We start from the raw sequence: 24,416 nt of genomic DNA, 5'->3' as shown, positions 1-24,416 counted from the left end.
CTCTGTTTTTTTTGCAGCTTTCCTGCTGGACTAACTTGTGTGGAGAACGCTGCAAAGGCTAGCAGGAAGGTACTCCTCTCTTATGCATCGTCAGGGAACAAGGAAAAGCATCTTCCTTCAGTGCTCTGGATTTAGGCCATAAAGAACCCTCCAAGTGTGGCCAATATCTCATGGCTTGCAGATCGATGCCTCTGAAGAACCCCTACGAGCGCTGGGCTGTTCCTACAGCAGAAGTGGGGAATCTTCTGCATGAGCATGGACTGGGAGCTGAGATGAGCATGGCTGCCATGGAGAAATGAAATGAGAGAGGAGATGAGGACGAGGGAGGGATGCACAGACTTGGCATGGGCTGGTTTGATTTCTCTCACCCTTGTGCACTGCAAGCAGTGGAGCAATGGTGCTCTGGTGCCAGACGGTGATTAGTAGTGTCCAGGGCAGAACTATCAGCACGATAGCCAGGATGTCTCGTCTCTTCGGCATCTCCAAGACTGACTGGACCCACAGCTCCTCATTACCTGACAGTGAAAACCCCAGAGACAGAACAGCAGAGCACATGGAGAACAGAAATAAATGGGCAAGAAGGAACAAGGACAGAGAGAGAGAACGCGAGAGAGAGAGCAACGAAGGCGACACGACTCGTAGGTCTTACCAGTGCTTACAACCCACCCATTGCAGAAGCAGGTTTGGAGGGGCCTTGGCCGCTGAGACCAGGAGCAGGAGGGCACTTCTACAGGACACTGCTGGAGCTGCCAGCAGGAACTTCAGGGACTCATTTGAAGGAAACCTGTAACACAGAGCAAAGGTGAGCAGGCAGAGAAAAGTAGCGGGGAGCTGCTCAAGAGAGTTCACAAATCCTCCTCAGGAAGAGTAAATCAACTGGAACAGGGAACAGCAGCAAAGTGTCCCACCCACCAGGGACAGATGCCTCCTGGGCGTTCAGAGCCTTGCTTTCCTTTGCGTCCCACTTGTCAAGCAAGGCCCTTGCTTCAGCCAAGCTGAAGTTGCTCAGTGCCACGATGTCTGAGCCATCCCCCAGCAGAAAAGCACCCTTCACCCACGCTGGCCAAGCCTCACAACACCACGCGCCAGGCCCGAGCCCCTGGGAGGAAGCAGGGACCATAATGACGACGTTACTTGTCTGACGCATCAGCAAGTGCTCAGACCCAGCCAGACCCCCTCCCTCCGCCAGGCACAGCACTGAGTCGCTGTACCCATGCTCCTGGGAACACGGCTCCAGTGAAGCTAGTGACCCTGTGTTTTGCCCACCACTGTAACCCCCTCAGCTCAGACCCCCCCGCTGGCATCTTTGACGCAGCCAGTTTTAACTCAGGCTTCCAGTGGCCTGTTCAGGTTCATTTCTTCCACCTCAGAGGTGTTGCGACTGGAGTATATTAAAGTGCCACAATGGCTTAGTTTGATTCAAGACAAGCACATACAAGATTTAAGCAGACTGTATTTTATCCTAGTATCTTGGCAAGCAAAGTACATCACTTAGCAGGGACACGCACGGTGGACAGTTTGCAAACATGGGTAGCAGTTTAGTACCACTGTTCCCATGTGGGGGAACGCATTAAGCCTGCTGCTAAAAGGGCTGCATTGCAGTCAAAGGAGAGCCCAGAGAATACCGCAGTCTGGGTAGCAGTCTGCTCTGGGGGAAAGCACCCATCTCCCACAGCACAGCCGCTGGCTGGCTGGTCACTCACTGCCACCGTGGTGCCCTGGAAACTATCAGATCCTCTCCTTAAATCAGCGGGAGCTCCACAAGCCTGGGCTGTAGCTACGACCCTACTTTGCAAATGTTTCCCGCCCCCCCCGCCCCCGAGAACCTCGGAGCTTGCTTCTGCTTGGTTGCATGGGGCAGTCGTGGAGAGATCCAGGTTCAAATCCCTGATTAGCCCAGCTTGGATTGAGCTGAATTTCCCTTGGCCGTGCCTCGAGCATTGGGCTGTACAGTCAGCCACCAGCACTGAGCCCAGTGGAGGACTTGGAGCAAAATGGCTCCACAAACCAATACACAGTTGTTTTAAAGTGCAAGCAAGCGATACTCAAGTGGCTGGACAGAACCTGGTTCTTCCAAATTAGCACTTCAATCACAGAGGTATTAATTTACCAGGGAAAACAAGGGGTAGGGAAAACATGGGTTGGCCTTTGCCCTTAAAAGGGACATGTAAATGTCCCTCAACAAAAGCTTCATCAAATCCATTTTTCCACACGTACAAAAACCCAACCTGTCAAAAATTTTCCAGCCAACTCTAGCAAACAGCCAGTTCCCCACCCAGACATCTCTCACCAGCGAGAGATCTGCCGCCTCCCATACAACAGCCAGTGCCAGAGATCATGGTGCCAGCATCTACAGAGCTGGGGACCCATCCTCCTCATGTGCACCTACCCTCCTCCAGTACCATGCAGAGGGTGCAATCAGCAGATATGGGGGCAAACTGCGTTTAGGAAATGCCAGGATCCAGCGGTGTGGAAGGAGGTTGTGGGGGATCAGGGCAAGCCGCAGCTAGTGAGGGTGGTAAGAGGGAGCTAGTCTTCTGGAAGGCTCTCCAGAAGAAACAGCAACAAACACCTACACCAGACACATCTGGTTCTACGGAAAGCAGGGTTTCCTGCAGTCAAGTACAGGGAACCAGCAGTAAACACCTTTTCACAGCCCAAGGATATGTTACGTGAAGCTGGACGCTGTGCAGACTTTCAAGGAAACATCTCCCAGCTACGCAGATTTGTCCCTATTTTTTCAGAAATGGAGAAAGCAGCCTCATCCAGACAAAATAAACCAGGGAGGAAGAGGAGGAATTATTCCAGCAAACACCAGCCTTCTGCTACATCCCTGTCCAGCTCTGAGAGCCAGAGAAATCCCGCTGGCCTAGCACTGCCAAAGCACACACTGCCCTCAGGAAAGAGCATCTGGCCTCATCCTTGCTGTCCCTGCAGTTGCTGTCAGTGCCTGAACAGAGGACACTGAGCGCTGGCATCCTCTGAATCCTCTAACAAAGCCAGAACATGCCCCTTGAGCATTCCTACAGGGCAGAGCCGTAAGGGGCAGCTCTGAAAAGCCTGAACACCTTGCCTAGGAAAGTGCTTTTGCTGCAAATGCACCATGGATGGAGAGGGGGTGGGAGGAAATGGCATGCCAAAAAAGCCTCTCAAGAGTCAATTCACAGCATCTGGCAAGCTGCCACAGTGGGCTGGCACCCATCAATTGCCCTGCTTGTTAAGGGCAGCTTCCTCCAGATATAGTGCTTTTACCTTAAGACACCTTTTCCCTGCCTCCTGCCAATCCAGACTCAAATTGTCAGCATCCTCCCGTAGGACAGGCTGACCCTCGGCTTTGTAGGATTGAGAACGGGCACCTTTGAGCTGGGGTGCTGCTCTGCTGTCTACCCCCTCCACACAGGGGAAAACGAACAGGCTCCAACGATTTATGCATTGGTCTCTTCAGCATCGATTCCTTTTAATTTGCTACAGAGCATTTAGCAGCTCCCTGGTCAATCATCTGTCACTGGTGCTCCAGCTGCCAAGGGCCAGCACAGCCCACTCGTGCCCCAGCAGAGACAGCCATCGGCTTTGCTCCACAGCCCTGCTGGGCTGGCAGCAGGGAGCTCCCAGGGACGGTGGGTGCTCTCTGCCGTGAGGAACCTTGCACCCATGTCCTCACGGGGCTGGCTGAACACTGAGCTCCTTTCGCACCGTCGGCAGTTGTGGGCTGCAGATGTCAATCAGGTACCCAGCACGCAGTGGCCGTAATTAGTGTTCCCTTCCCTATACACGGTGTGCTCCACGTGCCCAAAGAAACGCAACCCCGGCGTGGATCCGAATCGCAGATGTCGGTGGTTGGCTGGGGGGAGAATGCGGAGCCGCAGGCTGTGCCCTGACCCCCTGTTGCACACCGAGCCGCCCATGGCACCCACAGCATCCCAGGCACTCTGCTCCGCAGCAAAGACACTTTCTCACTGTTAATCCCTGAAGCGATTTCAGTTTATTGATGACCCTGAGAAGCCTGACTGAAGGACGTCGTAAGAATTCACTTGGGGCTGCTGGGAGCTCGATGAAATCTGGATCCCGATGAAGTATTGCAAGTGTGTTCCCTCTCAACACGCTAATGCAATTGAGGGCCTGGGTGCAGGGTGACGCCAGTTCTCAGTGTAACAAAGCCATGCCCCCACCTCAACCGTCACGTGTTAAAGCTGCAACAGGTAAAATCTGTTTTCTCCTGCGAACATCATCAGATAGGAAATAGATGGTTGCCTGTGAGTTTACACCACTTCACTTGGGCTGTGAAGTCACGGCTTCACAGCCCAAGACAAAGGGCTTGCCCTGCATCCAAAAAAATTTGCTATCAAAGCCAAACAATGATTTTTGTTGCTGTTTATGGCACAAGTGAGGCTAGCCAAAAATTAGTCTGGGGAAAATTATGCCCCTCCTCAAGGCGTTCACTCTAGCCCTGTCCCATCACAATGCCACTCTCCTTTTCCCATGGAAAATGTTCAAAACAAAACGTGGCTTTGTTCAGATTGTCAATTTTTAGGCTTCTGCTGTCTTCTCCTCCACAGGGAAAACAAGGAGGAGGAACAAATTTAAGCACGAATTGATAAAAAAGACCAAACTATTTTCCACCTCAGAAAGTATGCTTCTTTTTTTCAAGTTTTGAAAAATCAGGCAAAAGACACAAATCACCAGCTCGAATGTAAGCGCTCTGGGGGTTAAAATATTAAAACCAAAAGTGTTTTGCCTAGTTTGGAAAGACTTTCCTTGGCAGAAATGTATTTCGATGTGCTGAAAGCAGAAGGGCGATGCCACATGGTGAAAGATTTCGCATCCTCCGGCAGAGGGCAATGCTGTCAAGGCATGACAATATTAACAGGGCACCCATCTAACAAAAAAGCTTTAATAAATCCTGGAGCCACGTGTTATTAATATAGTAGATTATTAAACAGAGAAGGTTCTTTTTTTAAATCACGTTAATTGGCGTCAGCTCGCACACTTACCGTAGGGAACACTGATTTGATCTGCAAGATGGCTTACAGTCAGTTTTACCTTCTTCCTTTGGGGCTGATCAGCCCCAGCATCATTACTCCTCGGTTTTCCCACTCTAAGCAGCAGTGATTTAGAACATGTGAAACTAAAGAATTGCTTGAGTTGAATTTATATATATACCTGTCGCTGGAGTAAAAATATTGTCTTGATGTAAGAAAAACACACACCAAAAACCCAAACAAACATACCAAACACTTGTATTACAAACCAGCCAGGAAATAACAAACAAACACAGCCAAATCCTACAACAAAAGCTTTACAAGGAAAATAAACACCTGTACTTCAGGATACAAAGTATATTCTCACTAATAGCTTTTCCCCTTGGGCAAAGCACCCCTTAAACTTAAACACAGGGTTCCTTTCACCTTTGCAATAGCAAAGGTTCTGATCCCTGCTGGAAACTGATGTAGGAGCGGCACGAGCCACAGCAGGTCCCTCCGCTTCGCCCACCTCGATGCACCGAGCAGCTGGACCACAGCCCCTGCGACCCAACAAACCCTCCTGAATTCACATCCAGGCTCACACCTGAGCTGGTTGTCTTCTGCAAAAAATGACTGCAGGCATGTGAGCGTGCCACTGTCACGCCCATTCTTCAGATGGGGAAACTGAGGCACGGGGTAATTACGGCTCTCCCTTGCAATCACGTGGCACAGCAGGCACTGGGGGTGCTGGGTTCCCCCCCCGCGGGGACACCGGTGGCTCCTGGTGCTCCATGCATACATCGCATGGCAGGAGACAGGCACAACAAGCCTCTGTCTAAGATTTTGGTGTTTGGCAGAAAAGGCTTGTAAAGCACGGGCTAAAAATAAAGGTAGTAATAAAAGCCTCTTGCTCGTTAATTACTCTGTAAGCCATTACTGCCTAAAACCCCCATAACTTTAATGGGGGCTATTATAAGTGTAGTAGCAAAACTGTGGAGCTAATTACTGTTTAGTTATTAAGCAGAACGTAGCCAGAACTGAGTAATGAGCGTGCAGACTTGCTTGTTCTTCGAGGATTTAATCAGGGGTGCTAATTTCAACCTTAGATTCTCCCGACTGCCGAGAGAAAAGGACAGAGGGTTTACAGCCCAGCCCCCCCCCCCAGAAAGCTGCAACCGCTGCGACGGGCAACGCACCATCCTTGAGCTACAGCTCATCTGTACAACGTGAAGCTTGAACTGCAAGTCAGGAAAGGGAGTGAGAATGATTCAGAAATGTTTCAGACCACCGTTACCAATCTGCCAGCTAGAGGAGAACCGGATTCATCCTCAGGAATCAAAAATGAGCTAATGCAGACTGGGTCTGTGATGGTAGGTGAGGGTTTGCATCAACTCTTCACCCAGCATTTGTGTCCTTCTTTTAAAAAATTAGAATAATTCCTGTGGCCAAAAACAGAGAAATAACAACGTGGTTAGTTGCTTTTGTGGTTTTTTTTTGTTGTTGTTGTGTTTTTTTTCCCTCTCCCCTTCTTTCTTTCTTTCTTTTGTTTTCTTAAACACAAAAATTAGAAAATTCAGGAATATTGGAAAAGCCTGGAAAGGAAGCTTAGTTTTAGGAGGCTGTTCTTCCACTCGATACTTTTGTCCAGCTTCACCTGCAAACCCTAGGTCTGTCACTACACTTGCCTTGGCTACACACGCAGGGGCCACCTTGCATTTTGCAAGCTGTTAGAAAAACGGAGGCGCAGAGACTGCAGAATTTCCCCAACCTTGCAACAGTTGAGGCAAAACCTGACCTACTCTACCCTTCCAGCCCTGAGCCCTGTTGCAACAAATGGGATCAAGAACACAGATTATCTCACGGGAAAAAAATAATATTAACCAAGCTTCTCAGAACAACACTTAAAATTTAAAGCAAGCATGAGCAAAGTGGATCAAGGGAGCTCAACACAAGCACAATTAGCTTCTGTAACTTATTGCCACAGGATACTAAGAAGAACAAGAACTTAACAGGATTCGAAAAAGGATTAGTTGTGTATGTGAATAAATTGCATATCCAGAATTAGAATGAACCACCCACCAGTTTGGAAAACATATAAACCCTTGAGTTTCAGAGCTTCAGCCAAATTTTAACAAGCATCAGAAAGTTGTTCAACTTCCTTTAAGGTTGCTTCTGGGTGAATGCTGAATGAGCGCTGGGAAAAAAGTGCTCCAACAAATAGCTCATTTAAGGGCCTCTCCATCAAGTTGCCTCCAACTGGTGCCACAACACCTTAATTATCTCCTTCGTACAGCTCAGGCCACACCAGCATTGTCAGAAACAACCATATTTCCAGACACTCTATTTCCACCTCTGTGGTCTGCATTGCACTGCATATTTTGTGCACCGCTGACTTCTATAGATTTTTAAAAGTGACATTAACAAAGGCTGACCCAATTTCAACGTGATTGGACTAAATTCCACAGCTCCATAATAGGCTTTGCATATGCTTTGTCCAAAGGGTTTGAAGACACATGCTTCCATGTGGTGCTTCATGGAAGAGAGGCAGCAGCCCGTACGGAGCGAGTCCCACCAGCAGGCCAGCGAAGGCCACTGTTTCGGGATGTGCAAGACTGAATCACTGAGCCAAACATGGCAAGCTAACGCCAGGCTCCCTGTGGACTTGCCTTTCTCCACCCAAGGAAGTCTAATAAGTCAAATGTGTGACGTACCCGGGTGATGAAGGAACGGGCACAGCTGTCAGAAGAAAGACTGTGACGCCTGCTAACGCTGTAGTAAGGATTACCTCCCCACCATGTGGTTCACAGCTTTTGTTGTTAGTGGTTGAGAGAAGCCTCAGGCTTTTATATACTGTCTGAATTAAGGGTGTAAGGATTCTGTAGGTGCACCTAGAACCCTGGGCTGGTGGGATATGCTTGGGGCTGCCTCCCATTACACTGGCACCCGGGAAAGTTCACAAGTGTGGCCATCAAACATGAAGGGCTGTGCCCAGCAAGACACAAGCCCTATTTTATCTCCCAGCTGGCTCTGCAGTATGTTCCCGTTCCCAGACCCGGAGATGAGACTGCTCACCTCCCACATGCTGTTGCCTCTTGACTGGCTGGGGAGATGAGGCTGGGGGAGCGCAGCAGAGCCCACCTCCCCGCTCGGCTGCAGGCAGGGCACGGAGCAGGTGCCACACACCTTTCAGCATCAGCTGGAAGGTAGCTCATCAGCTCTGGACCTGAGACCTGGCTTCATAGCCATCAGTACGTACTTTTAATTACTGAGTTCTTCCCTACCCTGGAAAAAAAAAAATTAATCCTGCTCTAGAGTTATTAATAACCTGATTATAATGCATAAAAAAGGGGGAAAAAGAAGCCTTGCTGAGCTAGTGAGCGAGCTAGCCCTCTGCCCCTGCAGCACGCCACCACTGGGCACCTTGAACACCTTAAAAAGGGATTTAGTTTTTAAAAGTGTATTTTTTCTCTTTTGCAACAGCAAACATCAAGTATCTTAAACATGTGTTTTTTGAAGGCTGAGGAAAAAAATATGCAGGCACCCAAATTCTCTGTTACTTTTGAAAACACCAGCTGTGGTAAGCACAAGTGCCTGAAGATGCCACTGAAGTAAAAACTGCTTTGCAGGAGCTGTTGTCAGAGTTGTTTGATGGCATGCACAATGCCCAGGCTTCAAGGTGCTTGGGACAGGCAGCGAGGAGCACCCATTGCTGTGGGAGCACAAGGGTGCTGTTCCTGCTTAGGGGAGGCAGAGTGCTGCTAGCACGCTGCAAATTCACACACGGCTTCTCCTCCGCACTCCTCCCCACAACGCCACTTCCAACACGTGCTGCTCGTGAGGCAGCTGTGCAAGCCTGGAATTAGTGCCTTTGTATTTCAGAGGCACTAAGAGCAGCCATGCAGGTAATTCATGCTGAAGAGCTTCTGAGCTATAAATTCACATAAAATTGTCGGCCTTATTGCAAACCACCTTTTCACTGCAGACAAGCCTGCACCAGGGTCAGGGTTCCCAGGTCAGCTGCTGCACCCTACTCAAGTACGCTGTTCAAGAGTCCTTGTCAGCTGCTGCCCTAGCAACAAACACTCCAGCATCATAGCATACCCCAAGGCTGCAGAAATATATTTATATCGTAGCATCAGTGCTTGGCAGGACACAGTCACAGAAGTGTTTCTTGCAGGTTTTCTCTTCTATGGCCTTGCGGGGACAGATCTAGCAAAGACGCAGCATGGCACTCATTGCTCTCAGTTCCCTGGTTAGCAGTCGGTCAAGAAATCATAGCCAAAACCCATTACACAACCCTACGGAGAAAATCCCAGCTTCCATCCCCGTTAGAGGGCTTCTTTAAAGAGATGAGGCTCAAATCCTAAGCCCCACTCAGTGCTGTGTGGTCAAACAGGGCACAGAGAGTCCCGACAGCCCGTGACCTCTGCAAAAGTCACTAATGGGACTGAGGGATTAACATTGATTCTTTCATGCTACAGCATGGAAAGGGAAGGGGGGGTGGTGGTGGATCAGGAATGATAAAGCAAATGCCCAACTATAATTCAGCAGCTTACAACACAATCAATCGCTGCTTGCAGTTCTGCAGTCCATTAGTACAGCCACAAACCTACACAACCTTCTCCTTGAAAACAGGAAGGTCATTTTAAAATTATCCCCCTTCAATTTCTGGTCCCTTCCAGGGTCTCCTAACCCTACTGTGCCTGCTGAAAGGAAGCGCACAGGGCCTCCGGTGGGGTACTCGTCCTTCTTCCTTCACCTCCTTTTGCCACAGTGAACACGGAGGCTCTTGCCTGCCGAGGAACCTTTGAACGTGTCAGAATAACACGTGCCTGTCTTCCATTTGAGAGGCATTTGGAAGGAAACTATTTCTTTTCTTCTACTAGCATAAAAATCCCGTATGCCAACCCAATAAACCCAGGGCTGTTCCAGCATTGCCCGAGGAGGGTGAGATTTGGCTCCTGGTTTGTCTCTTAGTGGGAAAGGCACGGGCTAAATCTACCAGTTTGTCAGCTTCCAATCTAAGCCTGGTTCGGACTCTGGCTTTCCCCGTGGCTTAGTTTTTTTGGCTCACCTGCACCTCAGCTTGCTCTAGAGGTGAGATGAAAATAGCTGCCTGCTTTTGGACAGGAATCACAAGGCTCAAGTAGCTCACAGGCTAAATACAGAAATGGCACAGGCACTGATGCCTGAGGTGCTGGCAAAGCACGCTCACACCAACCTGGCGGCCTGGTGTGCATGCCTGGGGAAGGTCATTTCTCCTAATTTTAGAATCACCCAAGGGCCAAACCCAGCCCAGGTCTTTTCCATATGAATAAGAAATGGAGAAGCCAAACAAAAGCTGGAGACAGAATTAAGCCAGCACTTTCACAGCCCAACTCACAAAAGCAGTGAACAAGCAGCTCACACAGGGAAACAGGCACCTACGAGTGCCTCTCCCTGCTGCCCAGCTTCCCCACCTGTACCACTCACCAGCCCCTGCCACTTCCAAGACCATCTTCACCACTTGCAGAAGCTTGACCGGCTTGGCCAAGCACCATCCTGCCACCAAACTAGTTGGGACATAAGGAAATATTCCCTCTGGCCCGCAGAGTGTCTCAGCGCCAGGGAACTCTAATCCACAGGTGGCCGAAAGCATGCACGCGTTATCTGTCACAAAGAGAGACACAGGCATGACTGACGGACGGACAGACTACCCTGCAGGGTTTGACTTGCAAGGTGAGGAGCGAGACAAGTCCTTGGGGAGCTCTGAGAACCTGGAGGGTTTTGTAATGGCTGCTCTAAGAATATTGTAATCATGCAGTAATTATGGTGCATCTCAAATCAACCAGGTAAATTACATCGTTATTATTACGACTGTCACCAACCTTGCCTGGCAGGGACAGAGAGGCAGGCCATCCCTTGCCCACAGAGGGAACAGAGTTACGTTAGGTTATCAACAGGCTACGGCACAGACCCATCACACTCCCTTCAGGCCTGTTCAACCATGCGACGACAGCCTGGTAGCTTCCTCAAGTGACTAGGACCACATCTGTACTTTCCTAGGCTGTATTTCAATGTACAACACTTAATTAATCAGGTTGACTTTACCTTCTTTTAATTAAACAAATATCTTCAAGCACAAGAGCAGCCCTTGTCATTTGATTGGAACTGTCAAGTCTTTCAAATGTCATTCCTGCAGATGACTAATCTTTAAAAACAAGACTTACTAAACTCTTTGACTATGTTGATAATGAGCCAGAATAGTAACGATGGTCGAGACAGAGAGGGAGAAATCAGCGCTGCCGGGACTCAGAAGGACTCAGAGCTGCACGCAGCCCTAAAGCCTTTTTGCAGCTCGAGGGACTAGGGCGTCCTGGCAAATGCAGAATGCAGGCTACGAAAACGGGGGATGCAGCACGTGTGTGAGGACATCTTGACACACTTGCTCCTTCGAGTCGCTGTCATGTTGACAAAAAAGAGAATTTCCTCTTTCAGGCTCTCTGACTGTGGTGATTTTCTCAGCGCAGACTGAAGACCTCGTTTCATTCTGCCTCCTCTGCAGGCTCCCTTTTGAACCGGTTTCCCCGGACTCCCTGATCCTCCACCTTCCCACATCCACCCAATGTAACGCTGCTTTGGGAAGCATCCCAAGACTTACAAGCTGAACGTGCGCCATAGCGTTAGCGGCTGAGGAGTGCATGTGCTGGTCCCAACCTGAATGCAAACACTCGCCTATCCCACAACCCCTTTCCCCCGACAACCCGGGGTCTCAGCCCTGGGTTTGCTGCACAGTTCACAATTTGGTCTGTAACAAGAGTGATTCAGGCTGTTGGATGAGTTGTTACTCCAGCAGCCAGAGTCTCTTCCCATTAGAGCGGTATGGTACGAGGTGCCTGGGCGAGACAAAAAGGACTGCCAGGCAGAGCACCGAGCACACGGACAGGGATGAGAAACAATGTTGGCAGCATTATTAAAAAATAAATTGGAGGAAGAAAGGAGGTGTATGTGTGGGGTGACGGCTTCGGAGGATTGTAACAAATCCTTTGCCACCACAGGCTTCGCGGCTGTCAGATTTCCCAAAGCCAGGGGATGGGGCAGTGGCAGGGGGACAGCTCAGCGCCCCTGCTCTACAGGACAAAGCACCCCTCCCCCACACAGGTCCTTCTGGTGCAAACCCCAGAAGTATTCAGCAGCAACAGGTTTACTGTGTGCACTGTTTTCCTGACCCCAGCACCTCTTCACACGATTACGGTGACAATAACTCCGGTATCCTCACAGTGCCATGGACAGTTGCTCCTGCACAAAGGGCAGAAATTGGCAGCTCCCCCTCCTGCTGTCCTTTGGGCTTTTTTTATAGAACGGCACCTTTTATTGCCGTTTTTGCTTCTTCCTGAGGCTGGTCTGCCAGGCTGGAGGCAGAGATAGTATCTACACCTCCAGCATCCAGACAGCTCCACCTTGCTGCCAAGGGATTCATTTTAGAGTAATTTTATTCACAGTTATGCCTGCCAGGCCCCCTTCTCAATGCTTTTGGCTGAGCACTTGGAGAATTTCAGAGCTGAACTAATAACTTAGAGTAACTAACTCTGTCTAAAGTAGATGTGCCTTCAAACCGAGCCACGCAAGGGTGGGCTGAACAGGGTGGCTTCAACAGGCTCTTTGAACTGTCTCCTGCCACACCTGAATCTCACCGCTCAGGCCAAGCTAGCATATTCTAGCTTCCCACCGCCCAAAGAGCCTACCACTGCAGGGACACCTCACGCACATGCAGGTAGAGTTGTCCTGGCCCCCACCCTTACCACTCAAATTCCACCCAATCTTGTCAGTGCTCCTAATCCCACCCTTACCACTCAAATTCCACCCAATCTTGTCAGTGCTCCTAATTCTAGCATTTGCAATTTTTCCCCAGTAAAAATAATGCCAGAAATGAGCTCATCTAACTGACAAACAGAAACAAATACTTTCAAACCCTCACAGAAGGTCATTCCAGGAGCTGCACACTCTGAAAATGAATATGTTAGAGTCACGCCTTGTGGATGTGTCACTATTATAAGAAAGACACTGGAAGAATTATTCATTAGTAGTGACTTCTGTAGCTCTAATCTCCATAACCAGCTGCCGTTCATCCGAGTGGATCACAGCCCATCTGAATAAACCTTTGAATGCCCATACAACCCCACGTCACACAGCCAAAGTCAGCCTCTCCTGGGGCTTTACATCCCTGCAGCTACTGCAAGAGCTGAGGATAGGAAGGAGAGAATATTCCTGTACCTCACCGAGGCTGTAGGGAGCATGCAGACAGAGAGTGCCATAAACTGTCTGGCAGCCTTTCAAGGGTGGCAGGCTTGTGCCAGATTATACTTCTCTCTCCCAAATTAGAAGCAAAACGTGCCACTAGAAAGTCAGGTGAAACCTGTCTCTCAAGGAAGCAAGAGGCTGCCTCTCAGTATCACTGCGTGAGGCAGCATCTTAAAACACCCTGCTAATCTAAGCACAGTTGTTGCCTCCCCCAAAAAGCCCCAGCTCTCAGCGTCCAGCCTTGCTTTGTGCTGTCCCAAACCTGCCTGCTTGCCCTGGCAGACACACATCACGGGTTGCTGACCCCCAGCAGAAACTGCGGTAGGATTTAGTCATAGCATCATTCTCCTCCCGTTCACATATTCACATTGAGCCCTTCATGGAGGCAGATAAGTGGCATCATTACAAACACGTATCTTCCTCAGCCCCGGAGCCCGAGCTGGGCAGTGGTCTATACTGACTGTAGGAGACATGAAAAGACCAAACAAGCACCCCCCCCCCCCCCGTGTTAGTCATGCCTGTTCACCATCCAAACACCATCCCTACACAGTCCTGCCAGGCTTCCAGCATCCAGCACGCTCCCAGTCCAGAACAGGACTGCAGCTTGCTCCGTATGTCTCACTCCCTCCTTCAGAGACCCAGCCCACTCACAGATCTGCTTCTCAGCAACCATCATGTGCATCTATTATTCAGAAGGAGTGTCAACTTATTCATGAATCAAAATAGGTTCCAGGTACTGCACTCAATCTCTAACAAAATTCCTCCTGCAAAGCTGCTCTTTTCTTAGCCTGGACTGAACCGAGAAGAGTGCAGTGCTGCTCTCACTTTGATCCCTCTGGAGGGCTTTACAGCTTTGTTACGGTGAGGGACAGGAGTTAACAACCTTGTCAGGCCGCTCCCTCATCATCTGGTTAATGTACCTCGTTAATGGCTACGGCACAATATCGCTCACCTCCTGTACACTCCACAAACTCCAACCTTTCCCTTAGGCTTGCAGTGACAGTCCCCCCCAGGGACAGGGGGATGGCAGGGCAAGGAGGACATGGGAAGTGACGTGGTGCCCACAGGATCAGTGACTTATCTAGCATGCTGTCACAGGCCCCCGCAGAGTTATCCACATACCAGGAAGGCATCTAGCTACAGCAGGCATGCAGGGGCTCACACAAAATAGCAAAGTTATGCTTCCCTTCCATTCAGTCTGAATCTGAGTGTGGAAGTGCTGGACTGCTCAGGACTGTGTAACAGCTGCCTTGGATTGGACGATGGCTCCTACATCCAATGAAACAGTATGAATGATTTTTTTCAGTGCTGCTCCTCATCTACACGTACAAAAAATCCTTCCAGAAGTGCTACTCCTTTGCTGACGACGTGCAAGGCTGGATGGGCAGGCACAGAGAGAGAGGAGGAAGCAGGAGGAAACGTGCAAGCTCAGTGTATCTCCTGTTGCACTGTGAGCCACTCTAAAAATAAGCAAAGCACATCAGTGCAGACTGCAAAAAAGGCCTCAAATACTGCACTGGAGTGCTCAAAAACACTCAAAAAAAAAAAAAAAAGTTCAGCACTCTGAGGTGCTTCTGTGTGGGGATGAGCTGAGGGCCTTGGGACAGTGGTATTAATGCCTACCATAGGACTGCTGCATCAATACAAGGGTGGCACTACGTTTTTGTGGTTGGATGGGGAAGACATGAGTTGAAGCTGGAAAAAGCTCACTTGGATGCACTAGCCAGAAGCACTGCAGGGCCACCAGTGTCTCAACAAAGCTCCAGGTTTACTCTCCGTCTCACCGTCTGTGGGATTCAGATGGAATAATCATAGATGGTCACCTAGTCTGGTCCTGTGTGGCCAGAGCAATGTCACTCCCCAGCACCTGCTGGCTTTTGCTCATTCCCTGAGAAGGTGGACTCCCCCAAGGACCTTCCCATGCAGCCCCCAGTAAGTACAGTCCTGGCCCTCACAAGGCCACCTGCATAAAGAGAAATGCATTGGAACACATTTCTTCTTTAGCTTCAGAAGCTGCTAAACAGATGGAAAAACAAAGGATGAAGTCTAAGGAGTTTAGCCAGAACACTTCAGCACCAAGGTGGTATTTATAGACAAGCCCAGGGGGAGGTAACCCAGGCACCCACTCCACTGTCACACTGTGTTTCTCTGCAAGAGGCCATGGTGTGCTGCTCTGAGGCAGTGTTACTTGTGCAGTTTGCTCAGCACCCACACACATATGCAATCGGAGCCACTCATTTACAGCAGCACACAAAAGCGTCTTAGTCTTTGCTTTGTGCCACCAGGACAAGAGGACAGGGTATGCAAAACTACAACTTATCAAAAGTGGGATCCCTCTCCCACTGATAGTGATAGGAGTTAGGCTTTTTATTCACTGAGAGCTGGAGTGGGCCCCAAATCATGCTGGCATTATGTTATGATAATGCTGGAAGTATTATAAATGCTTTGCATGCCAGACAAATCCTCAAGCAGGCTTCCAAATCCCCTCAAAATCCCCACTTGCGTCTCTACATTCATCCATTCATGAAATCCAGAGCAGAGCCTCAGCATCCATCCTTTTGCTCCTGGTCTCTTTCCAGCTGAATGGAAGGTGAGGCAGAGTCGAGGTATTTCTTCTGGATTAGCCTTCTTTTGTCTTTCAGGTGCCAAATCGGAGGAAGAAACTGCTAGGGCATTTAAGAATGACATCCAGCAAGGCAGCTGAGACAAATCCCATGCCCCTTTTTCCCATCAGAAAGTGAAGTGTATCTCATTGTCGATGAACTCTGGCCCCCACAGCCACAGTGGGCTGTGGCACTGGAGAAACTGGGGCTCTGCCACCCACACAACATAATGTGTGGCATTCAAGAGGCTGGAGGAGGGAGACCTTCCAGCTAGCCAGGAGGAGACCTTTGTGCTGCAGCTGCAGTTGTAGACATCTGGCTCCAGATGAATTCCCACTCAAAACAGGTTAGATGAGAGCTGCGCTGGCCTTGCAGGGTCCACCCGCAAGGACCTGGGGTGGGAGACACCCATCCCTGCTTCGGGCAGTGCCATAGGGGTAGATCCCCAGAGCAGAGCTTCCTGGCTAGATTCTTTTTATCATTAACGGGGAGAATTCATTTGGCCTGTTTTAGCTGAATGCCTTCAGATGAGATGTGCTGCACCCTGGAAATGCCTGTTTCTCTTTCCTATACCGCTGAACATCTGCATCTTCAGTGCACTTAAGCAAAGGGGTTCCCACCTTTCTGGGGGGTAAGCAGACTTTGTTCTCCAAGCTACACCTTTCAATTCCCTGTCCACTGGGCTTTGACAGTGTTCCCAGATGGCAGACAGTGCAGAAGAGCAAATTTTTCTGACAGCCCAGCCCACTGGTCTAGAGTGCACAGGGCAGGAATGGAAGGAGAGTCTGAACTCTACTTTCCACATCGCATTAGCAGGGCACCAGCTGTTGCAATTTCAGAGAGGATAACCAGTCTCCAGCAGACACTGTGGAAGGAACTCAGGGGTCAGCGGACATCTCTCTTTTGTGGGTTCTGCAGTGGATGCATGTCTTTGCAACAGCCCGGAGCTGAACAGAGAGAATTCTCAATCATGACGTGAAGATGTGAATCCCCTCCCCAGAGATTTCAGACAGGTTTTTTTAGTGCCTTTCTGATGACTGTCCCATTCTAATTGGCAGAATTTCTTCTTCGGGTTCCCAGTCCTTGCCAGGGGACTCCCTACGTGATCACAGGCCAATCACCTTTCTCTTGTTAGCATTTGGCTACCCTTCCATCAAAACCAAGCATGCAGCATATTCTCTGTCTATCCTGTTTACTTACATGCTATGCTCCAGCGCAGAGACTAGATGTTCACAGCACCAAGGACTCTGGAGTATGAAACCACGTCTCAAGAACTAACAATAAATAGCATTCCAGGGCAGCATACAGGCTGGAGCTGGGCCAACAGTGACCAGTGCAGTAACACACCGTTTGAAAGCTAATACATCACCTGTTCTTAAAGAACAGCACAAGAAGCGCAGGAAGCTTTGTACAAAAGCTTAGCTCTTGTCCCGTCTTTAGGAAAATAGCACAGAGCAAGGCAGGAGGGGAATTTTGAGCACTTCCTATTTATTCTGCTGTCACTGCCAAGCATATCGCATTGTGTTCCCTATGGCTCATATGGGTAGGATAGCTGGAGGGGTTTCTCAGGTACTGCTGCAGCTGGCAAGTTGCTTAAAGGCTCTGTGGTACTCGGGCAGGACAGGGCATTTCTCAGACAGAAACACAGATACGTGTGCATCTGCACACAGCTGCACACGGGGAAGAACACACACTTCTATACACCGGCCAGGATGGAAACCACAGATTCACAAAGCTGCCTGTGCAAGCGTGCTCCAGGCACAGCACAGGTAGCCATAAGGTAGCTCACTGCACAGGAGTCATTTTATGAGCCTCTGAACCAATGTGCCTTGAAAAGTGTCACTTGGTACAATTAACATATCCGCAGATGGAGATGGTCAAGAACAGGAGGAGGAGTAAACTGGCTGAATCTGTGGGACAAAGCCATTAGCACTGCAAGGGACAGGGATCTGCTCCCTAGCGCAGCGAATTGTTCTCAGTTATTTCCTCAGCCTCTCGGTGCCTTGGTTCCCTGGAGGCGTGGAGTTCCCATTAAAAAATGTAGGAGGATATATTCAATAGTGACTAATATGCTGTATTACTTAGAGCACTTGGGGGTGGTCCACGTGTCTAGATTGGGATACGAAGATTAATTATGGGCCACACCCTATGATCTCCACTCAGCAAAGCCCTTATTAACTTCTGAAGGTGAATCCATCCCTGATGTCAACTTGCCAACCCAAACACAAACAGCTGGGGCTCACAGGAGACAGAGGGAGAATCTACCCTTGCTCTTCAGACCTTGGGCTTGGCAAAAATCACTTTTCTTGCCACCAGAGAAGCAAAACACTGGTAGGTAACCAATTCAGGATCTCCACAAGCAAAGCATAAAAGACAACATGTCACAGAGAACAGGGACCCATGAAAAAGACACTGCAGAGAGCCCTTCCAATGCCACTGCTTCACTTTGCCTTCAGGTGGGTTGAAGCCCCTCCAAATGCACCTTCAGCCCTAACCCCAAACAAGACTTACAGCTACAGCCCACCTAACTTTTCAAGGCTGCTGCATGCAGTGGAGGGCTGTAGAAAAAGTGGAGGGTGAGAAAGCCACAGAGAGCATCACCCACAGAGAAAGATGCTGACCAAGGCCTGCTGCATCCTCAGAAGTCAGAGATCTTGTTGTTAAGCCCTGGAAGCCAGGCAGCCTCTGGTGCTGCTCATCCTTGCAAGACAAAACGCAGTGATGCAAGAAAGGACCATATGCCTGTCTTCCTATGGATTCAAGGGTGTCCACTGGGTTTTGAGAAAAATCTGCTTTTGCATAACTTTTTTTTGGGCTAGTAGAAATAAAGCAAGGGCAATAGAGAGCAAAAGCATTGCAAAAGGCAAGTCTCCAAGAAACACTAAAAAATGAATTGCAACATTTGCCCTAGCATCCCTTAAAAGACAGTTCTTTTCATTTCCCAAGGTTTCTGCTGTTGCAGCGTGAGGGTGCTGGAAAAGATTAAAAGGGCAGATGCACGGTTTTCCTTTCAGAAGGTATTCTTTTGACACTGAGCAGCTAGCTTCGCGCAAGGGGAGAGCATGTGCTTCCACTTAGTTACTGGAAGATTTCTTGGTCAGCCACATCTCCTAGCTACAGCAATTGTTTGCCAGAAAGATGCAGCATTTGTGAGCATGCTAAAAACCGACAAGGCCCTGCATGCTGGAGGCACACACTGTTCTTCTTGCCTCAGAAGGTGCACAGTTGCAAAGCAAAAGCCAGAAAGATGCAGAACAACGCTGCAGGTCAAGGGAGGAAAGAGCAAATCCAGGCATTGCTGTAGTTGACTGGAGCTCTGCGAGACACTGCTGGGATGAGGCCAAAGCCACAGGAGAACAGAATGTGTCTTTGCCCACATATGCATGTGGCAGGAGACCTTTACCGATGCCCTCTCACTCTGCTGTCCTAGGGAATCGAAACAACACGAGACTTGGGTCCCCTCTCCTGCATCTTCCTCTGGTCAGCCCTGCTTGGAGTGAGCCAGCTCTCATTAAATCCGCTGCTGCGTTGCTAACGACTAAGTTCACAGTACTCCAACAGAGAAGCTGACAGCGTTTCACTAGGAATGTCTGGGGTGCGTGTGTGTGTGTGCAGCGAGGGATTTATAACTCAGCTGCCTGAAATGGGAAAGTACTCAGAACCAACATCACAGATTTCATTTTTCTTCCTCTTTCACATGCCCATACATAATCAGCCAGGAAAATAAAACTATTGATCAGCTACCTTTCCATTCTAGTAGCGCGCACTGTCCTGCTGGCTTTGGCCATTTCCAGAGCTCTTGGCCCCTATTTCCCTCCCGGGAGAGAGATCCTTCTTTTTCACTGGCTAATTATTCAATTCTTTTACCAGAACATCTTCCATATTCCACAATACTTTAAAGCTGACACAGAAAACAGAGTTGGGTGCTACATACAGAAAGAAGATATTTTACCCTCCTTCCCCGAGTGCCTCCATTTTCCTACATCTTTTTGATCCTAACTCTGTCGGGTAAGCCAAGCAATCCCAGCTAATGTAACCTTCTAGCCAAATCTTTGTTGATTAATTTGCATTAGGGATCTCTGTACAGAGAAGAACTATTTACACGAACCAGGCAAGTAAGATGAATCTTGGGTGAGTTATGAGAATTACTCCAAAAAAAAAAAGAATGTTTTGAAGCTCCCCTGTACATTTACACAGCCCTTCTTCCATATTTATGTGCACACACAAACGCACCCAGCCCCACTCATTTACACAAGTTAAGGACACCTCACTGTAGATGCTCAGGGACACTAACAATTTAGACAAGTACGTACGGACCCATGCAACAGACTGCATAGTCTCTTCCAGTCCAGAACATTGGACCATAAGCTCCTTAGATGTGCATACAAGCTCTTACGTCAATTGATGGCACACTGGGGCTCATGACTTTCTGCACCGTGTGCACAAAACTGGGGACCTCTGACACGTCATTATATAAGCAACCAAAGCAAATGCTTCCTAGCCCCATGCCAAGACCCACCAAGAACCCCCCGAAAGCAAGAGGAGGAGAGGGTATCTGATGGAGAGCACAGAACAAATGGATATTGCAGCAGCAAGATCCTGCCAAAGATAGTGAGGGCTGCCCAGCCAAGACCCCTACGTGCTGGGATTAACAGGATATGGGCTCCACAGCTGTAAACATCAGGTTCTCCACGGTGCTTTCCCAAACGTCTGGGCCAAGCCACCTCCCAATACTATTTGAAGTTGCACCTTCTGGTCTGACTGAGAGAAATCAGGACTTTCAGGTCTGCGACCCAGGAATTGAGTCAGCAAGAGGCCCAGCAGGGAAAAGGAAAGCATCATTTGTGGGTAGTTCCATCGATCACCACAGACTTGCCCCCCCCCTCCAATCACTATTTTTCATCTCCACCCACTCCCACAACACAACACAACACAACACAGAGATCACTCCTCAGATGGCAAAGCATCGCTCAGCCATCTCCTATTCCTCCAAAAAGATAGCACTCTGAAAGCTTTTCTCTTTAAGCAGCCTCAAAGTTGGCTCTCGCCACTGCTGGCACGAATGAAAGGGATTTCAGTTCCCCCTCCTACTAAATCCCATCCCTTTCTGTTGCAAAGAAAAGACAGAGGATGACCACGGGAAGAGAAAAGCAACTCTCTCAGATGCCTCTCACCTCCCTCCCATCTTTCTGCACGGATGCACCGGCGGGCTGGAAGGGCGCTGGGCCATTGTAGTCCCCACGCAGCTTCCCCCAGAGCTGCGCTCAAGCCCACGAGGGGAGCCCCAGAGCAGGTGCAGGTCTGGGGGGGCAAGGCTGGGAGCACAGTGCTCCTGGAGGCAAGGCACAAGTGTATTTCCCCACGACCCAGCCAGCCCTCCCCAGGCAAAGCAGCTTGGTGTCCTCAGGCACCCAGCCTGAAAAAGCGGGGGCCAAGTGATCTCCAGCACTGCAGCCCCCGGGACCCATTCTGCATTCTTTAAATACGCTGGGAGGGGTAGAAAAATCGCTTTGGAGTCTTTCCTGCTTCCTCCCACTCTCTGCCCGCTGCATACACACATGCACACACACACACACCCAGCCCTGTGCATAAAGGATCTCTGTCCTGCTCAGCTCAGCCATGCAACGCCGGCAAGAGGCAAGAGTTACCTTATTCCCATAGCCTGAACCGCCTTCTCTCTCCATCGTGGCTGGGAAGCTGCTCCCATTCATGCTTTAATCCTTGGGAACAGAGGCACGATTCAAAGCGGCTGTTCACCCACTGGAGTGGGCTCCCCCCAGCAACCTCCTCCTCCTCCTCCTCTCCTCCCTTTTTCCTCGTTTGTTGGGTCCAGATTTTTTTTTATTATTATTATTATGTATGCTTTCTTAATCCAGGCAGCAACCAAGACACTCCTTCATTGTCTCTCTGCCTCCTCCTTTCACTCGCAAAGAAACAGCATTCCTCCTCCACTGCCTCTGTGGACCTCCAGTTCCCCAGGTCTGCCTTTCTGCAGCGTGGCGTTAAGGGAAAGAAAGAGAGTGAAAGAGGGAGGGAGCGTGCAAACAGGGAGAGGGAGGAGGAGGAGGAGGAGGAGGCCAACGGGGTGCGGGAGGAAGGAGCCAGAGCGTGGCTGGCTGCTTTGTATCCAAAGCAGTGCTGACAGCCCCTTCCCTCCCCCCCACCAGAGAAGGACCTGCGCTGCTAATGGTCTGTACCAATTTATTCCACTTAGGCAGGGGCACTTCTCCCTGCGATGGGAGGAAAAGCCAGGGAAGGCTCTGAGATGGCCCCTTAAGGAATTGGTTCCTGCTCTCCTCACTCCACGGCATCACCCACTGAGTTTGCAGCCACAGGCTAAGGGAGACTATCTCCCAGCTTAGCAGGCAAACGCAAAGTGTGAGGCTAGGAAGGGCTGGACGTGAGAGAAGGGTCTTGCTGGTGAGGAGGCTCAGCACCTCTCTGGGAGAAAGCAGTCACCATATGCTTAGGTGGGAAGCAAGGTTCCTCTCAGGAAGGCAGGCGGAGTGAGCTCTGCTCCACTTTCTGCACACACGGTTTAGCAGAAGCATCCTCCACTCTTCGCTGTGCATGCCTCCGTGCCCGGACTGGTGGCTCCCCAGCCGAATCCACTTGGGCTTTGCAAGCAGCAGGTACCACTCGTTAGATCTCATGCAACTCCCCTTCTATCTAGCACCATGTCTTTCCACGGCCCCACTCAGCCATCCCTACCCAAAAGCGAGGTACGCCCACGTCCACCCTGGCAGCTGACTGTGGGGCTTGGCACTGGCCAAAGGACAGCAGGAACACTCTTCCCCCCCAGGAAGGAGGCTCTGGATGTGACCAGGGCTGCCTCTAATCTGGGGACAACTGCACCAAGCCCAGTGGGTGGACAGGACACTTCTCTGACCTTTAACGATGCAGCAGGACCCTAGGTGCACTCCCTGCCTTCACAGGGACCACTGGGAGGACACAGGGCTTGAAGGGGCTGAGGAAGTAGAGTAGAGATCTTATCTCCTGATACTGCCCTTTAATAGTTAACCCAGGCACGGCTGACTCATGCTCAGCAGCAGATCTCTCCAAGATGGCTGAACACCACAGTATATATGTCTCTGGATGCCACGCTCACAGCTGGATGGTTTAACATGAGCCAGAAGTCAGTCCTGAGGTTGGGGGTGAGTTACCTGTACCTGTCCTGCTACTGCTGCCTCCTCGCCTGCTTCCAGCCAGACCAACCTCCTCCATATACCACCATCTTCTGCCAGCTATATGTTCCAAAATGGACATGCACAGATCCACAGCTACAGCTACCCCCTTGTTACTCCTTCTCTTCCAGATCTGGTAAGGTTACAGTGCCATGGTAACCTCTAGGTGCAGACAGATTTACTTATGCTTCACCAAAAAAGGTACAACAAAGAAAACCCACAACCTTCCAGTTACTGTGAAAAGCTTCAGTACTCGGGGAGCTGAGGTCCATGTTGCGAAGGACTCTGTGATCTGCACCAGTGACTCCCACCATTTCCACCGGGCTTTTTTTTTGAACCTATAGCATTCAGACCCCAGTTTCAACTTGTGCATCTCGAGGGGAACCTGGGAGCAGAGATTTCCGCTACGTAGTTTGCAAATCAAAACATTACCTGCAAAGTAGCAACCATCAAGACACGCTGACAAATCCTAACTGCAACACCACAGTGCCAGGGGCAGGAGGTCCCATACCCTTTCCTCCTGAAGTGAAGGAAGCTGGAGGACTCCACGCATGGCCCCAAGCCACCGCCTCAGGTGCAAATGAGCTTTGCTGAGACTGGCAAGGCCTATACTGGAAAAACCAGGGAAATGATGCCTCCAGGCCAGTGCTGAAGGACTGTCCATGGAGGGCGATGCTCGAAGGAAGGTGCTTTATAACAGCCTCTCCCCTCAAGCTGCACCTGCTCTGTGGATAAACAAGGATGAACAAGAACTGCCAGTGCAGAATCCTTCATGCACAGCTAAAGAGCCTGCACAGCCAGGCTAGCTTCTGCTCAGTCACCTCCTCTGCAAAACAAGACAGTTCTTGCAATCAAAGGGAACATGGCCTTTTTTTGTCCTTGGTCTCATTTTCTGCAAGGTACCTAGGGAGAGATCAGCTCCAAAGACTACTTGCCTGGGAATTTTGCGCCAATTCAGCTAGTACTAAAGGTTTCACTGAACTCCGTGTCTATTAAAAATGCATAATGTCCACTTATATCAAAAGGGCGGATTCAGACCCAGCGCTTTTCCAGCGTGTCCCAGGCTACCTGCTGTTATGGCATTCAGGAGATGGGTAGGAAAGAACTGTCCCTTGAGGCCTATATCAAGAGCTAAGAAGCGGCAAATTCATTGACTATTTCAGGGCTGCGTGAGAGGGGAGAAAACAAGGGAGAAGAGATATAAAACCAGTCCTGCCACAAAACCTAAACACATAAAAACTCAGGGAGGAGGGAAAGGAGATGTGCTGCACCTGAGATTTATAAAAATTATAGATGAGCAGTAACATTTCAGGCTCAGCCCTGCACCAGTGCCTCTGAAGACTCACAAAGGTGAAAGGCATTGGGAAAAGTATCAAGGAAGCTCAGGA

At 49.8% G+C, this 24,416-nt stretch overlaps 1 protein-coding gene across 2 annotated transcripts in view; it reads right to left on the bottom strand.

Moving 5' to 3' along the window:
• B3GAT1 (beta-1,3-glucuronyltransferase 1) overlaps positions 1-21,957 on the bottom strand; it is a 40,433-nt gene extending 18,476 nt beyond the window's left edge. Inside the window, exons 1-3 of one of the 2 annotated variants that reach the window (XM_005236618.3) lie at positions 21,493-21,957; positions 650-784; positions 369-515 (exon numbers count right to left, since the gene is read on the bottom strand). In XM_005236618.3, coding sequence (XP_005236675.1) covers positions 369-480 — 112 coding nt within the window. In that variant the 5' untranslated portion in view covers positions 481-515; positions 650-784; positions 21,493-21,957. The remainder of the gene's footprint in view (positions 1-368; positions 516-649; positions 785-21,492) is intronic. The other variant, XM_005236617.3, reaches the window with a different exon arrangement.
• Positions 21,958-24,416: the final 2,459 nt, after the last annotated feature.

Source organism: Falco peregrinus, chromosome 15 (assembly GCF_023634155.1).
Source record: "Falco peregrinus isolate bFalPer1 chromosome 15, bFalPer1.pri, whole genome shotgun sequence".
Lineage (NCBI taxonomy): Eukaryota > Metazoa > Chordata > Aves > Falconiformes > Falconidae > Falco > Falco peregrinus.
The sequence above is the reverse complement of the archived record's forward strand: the minus strand, read 5'-3'. Positions and strand labels throughout refer to the sequence as shown.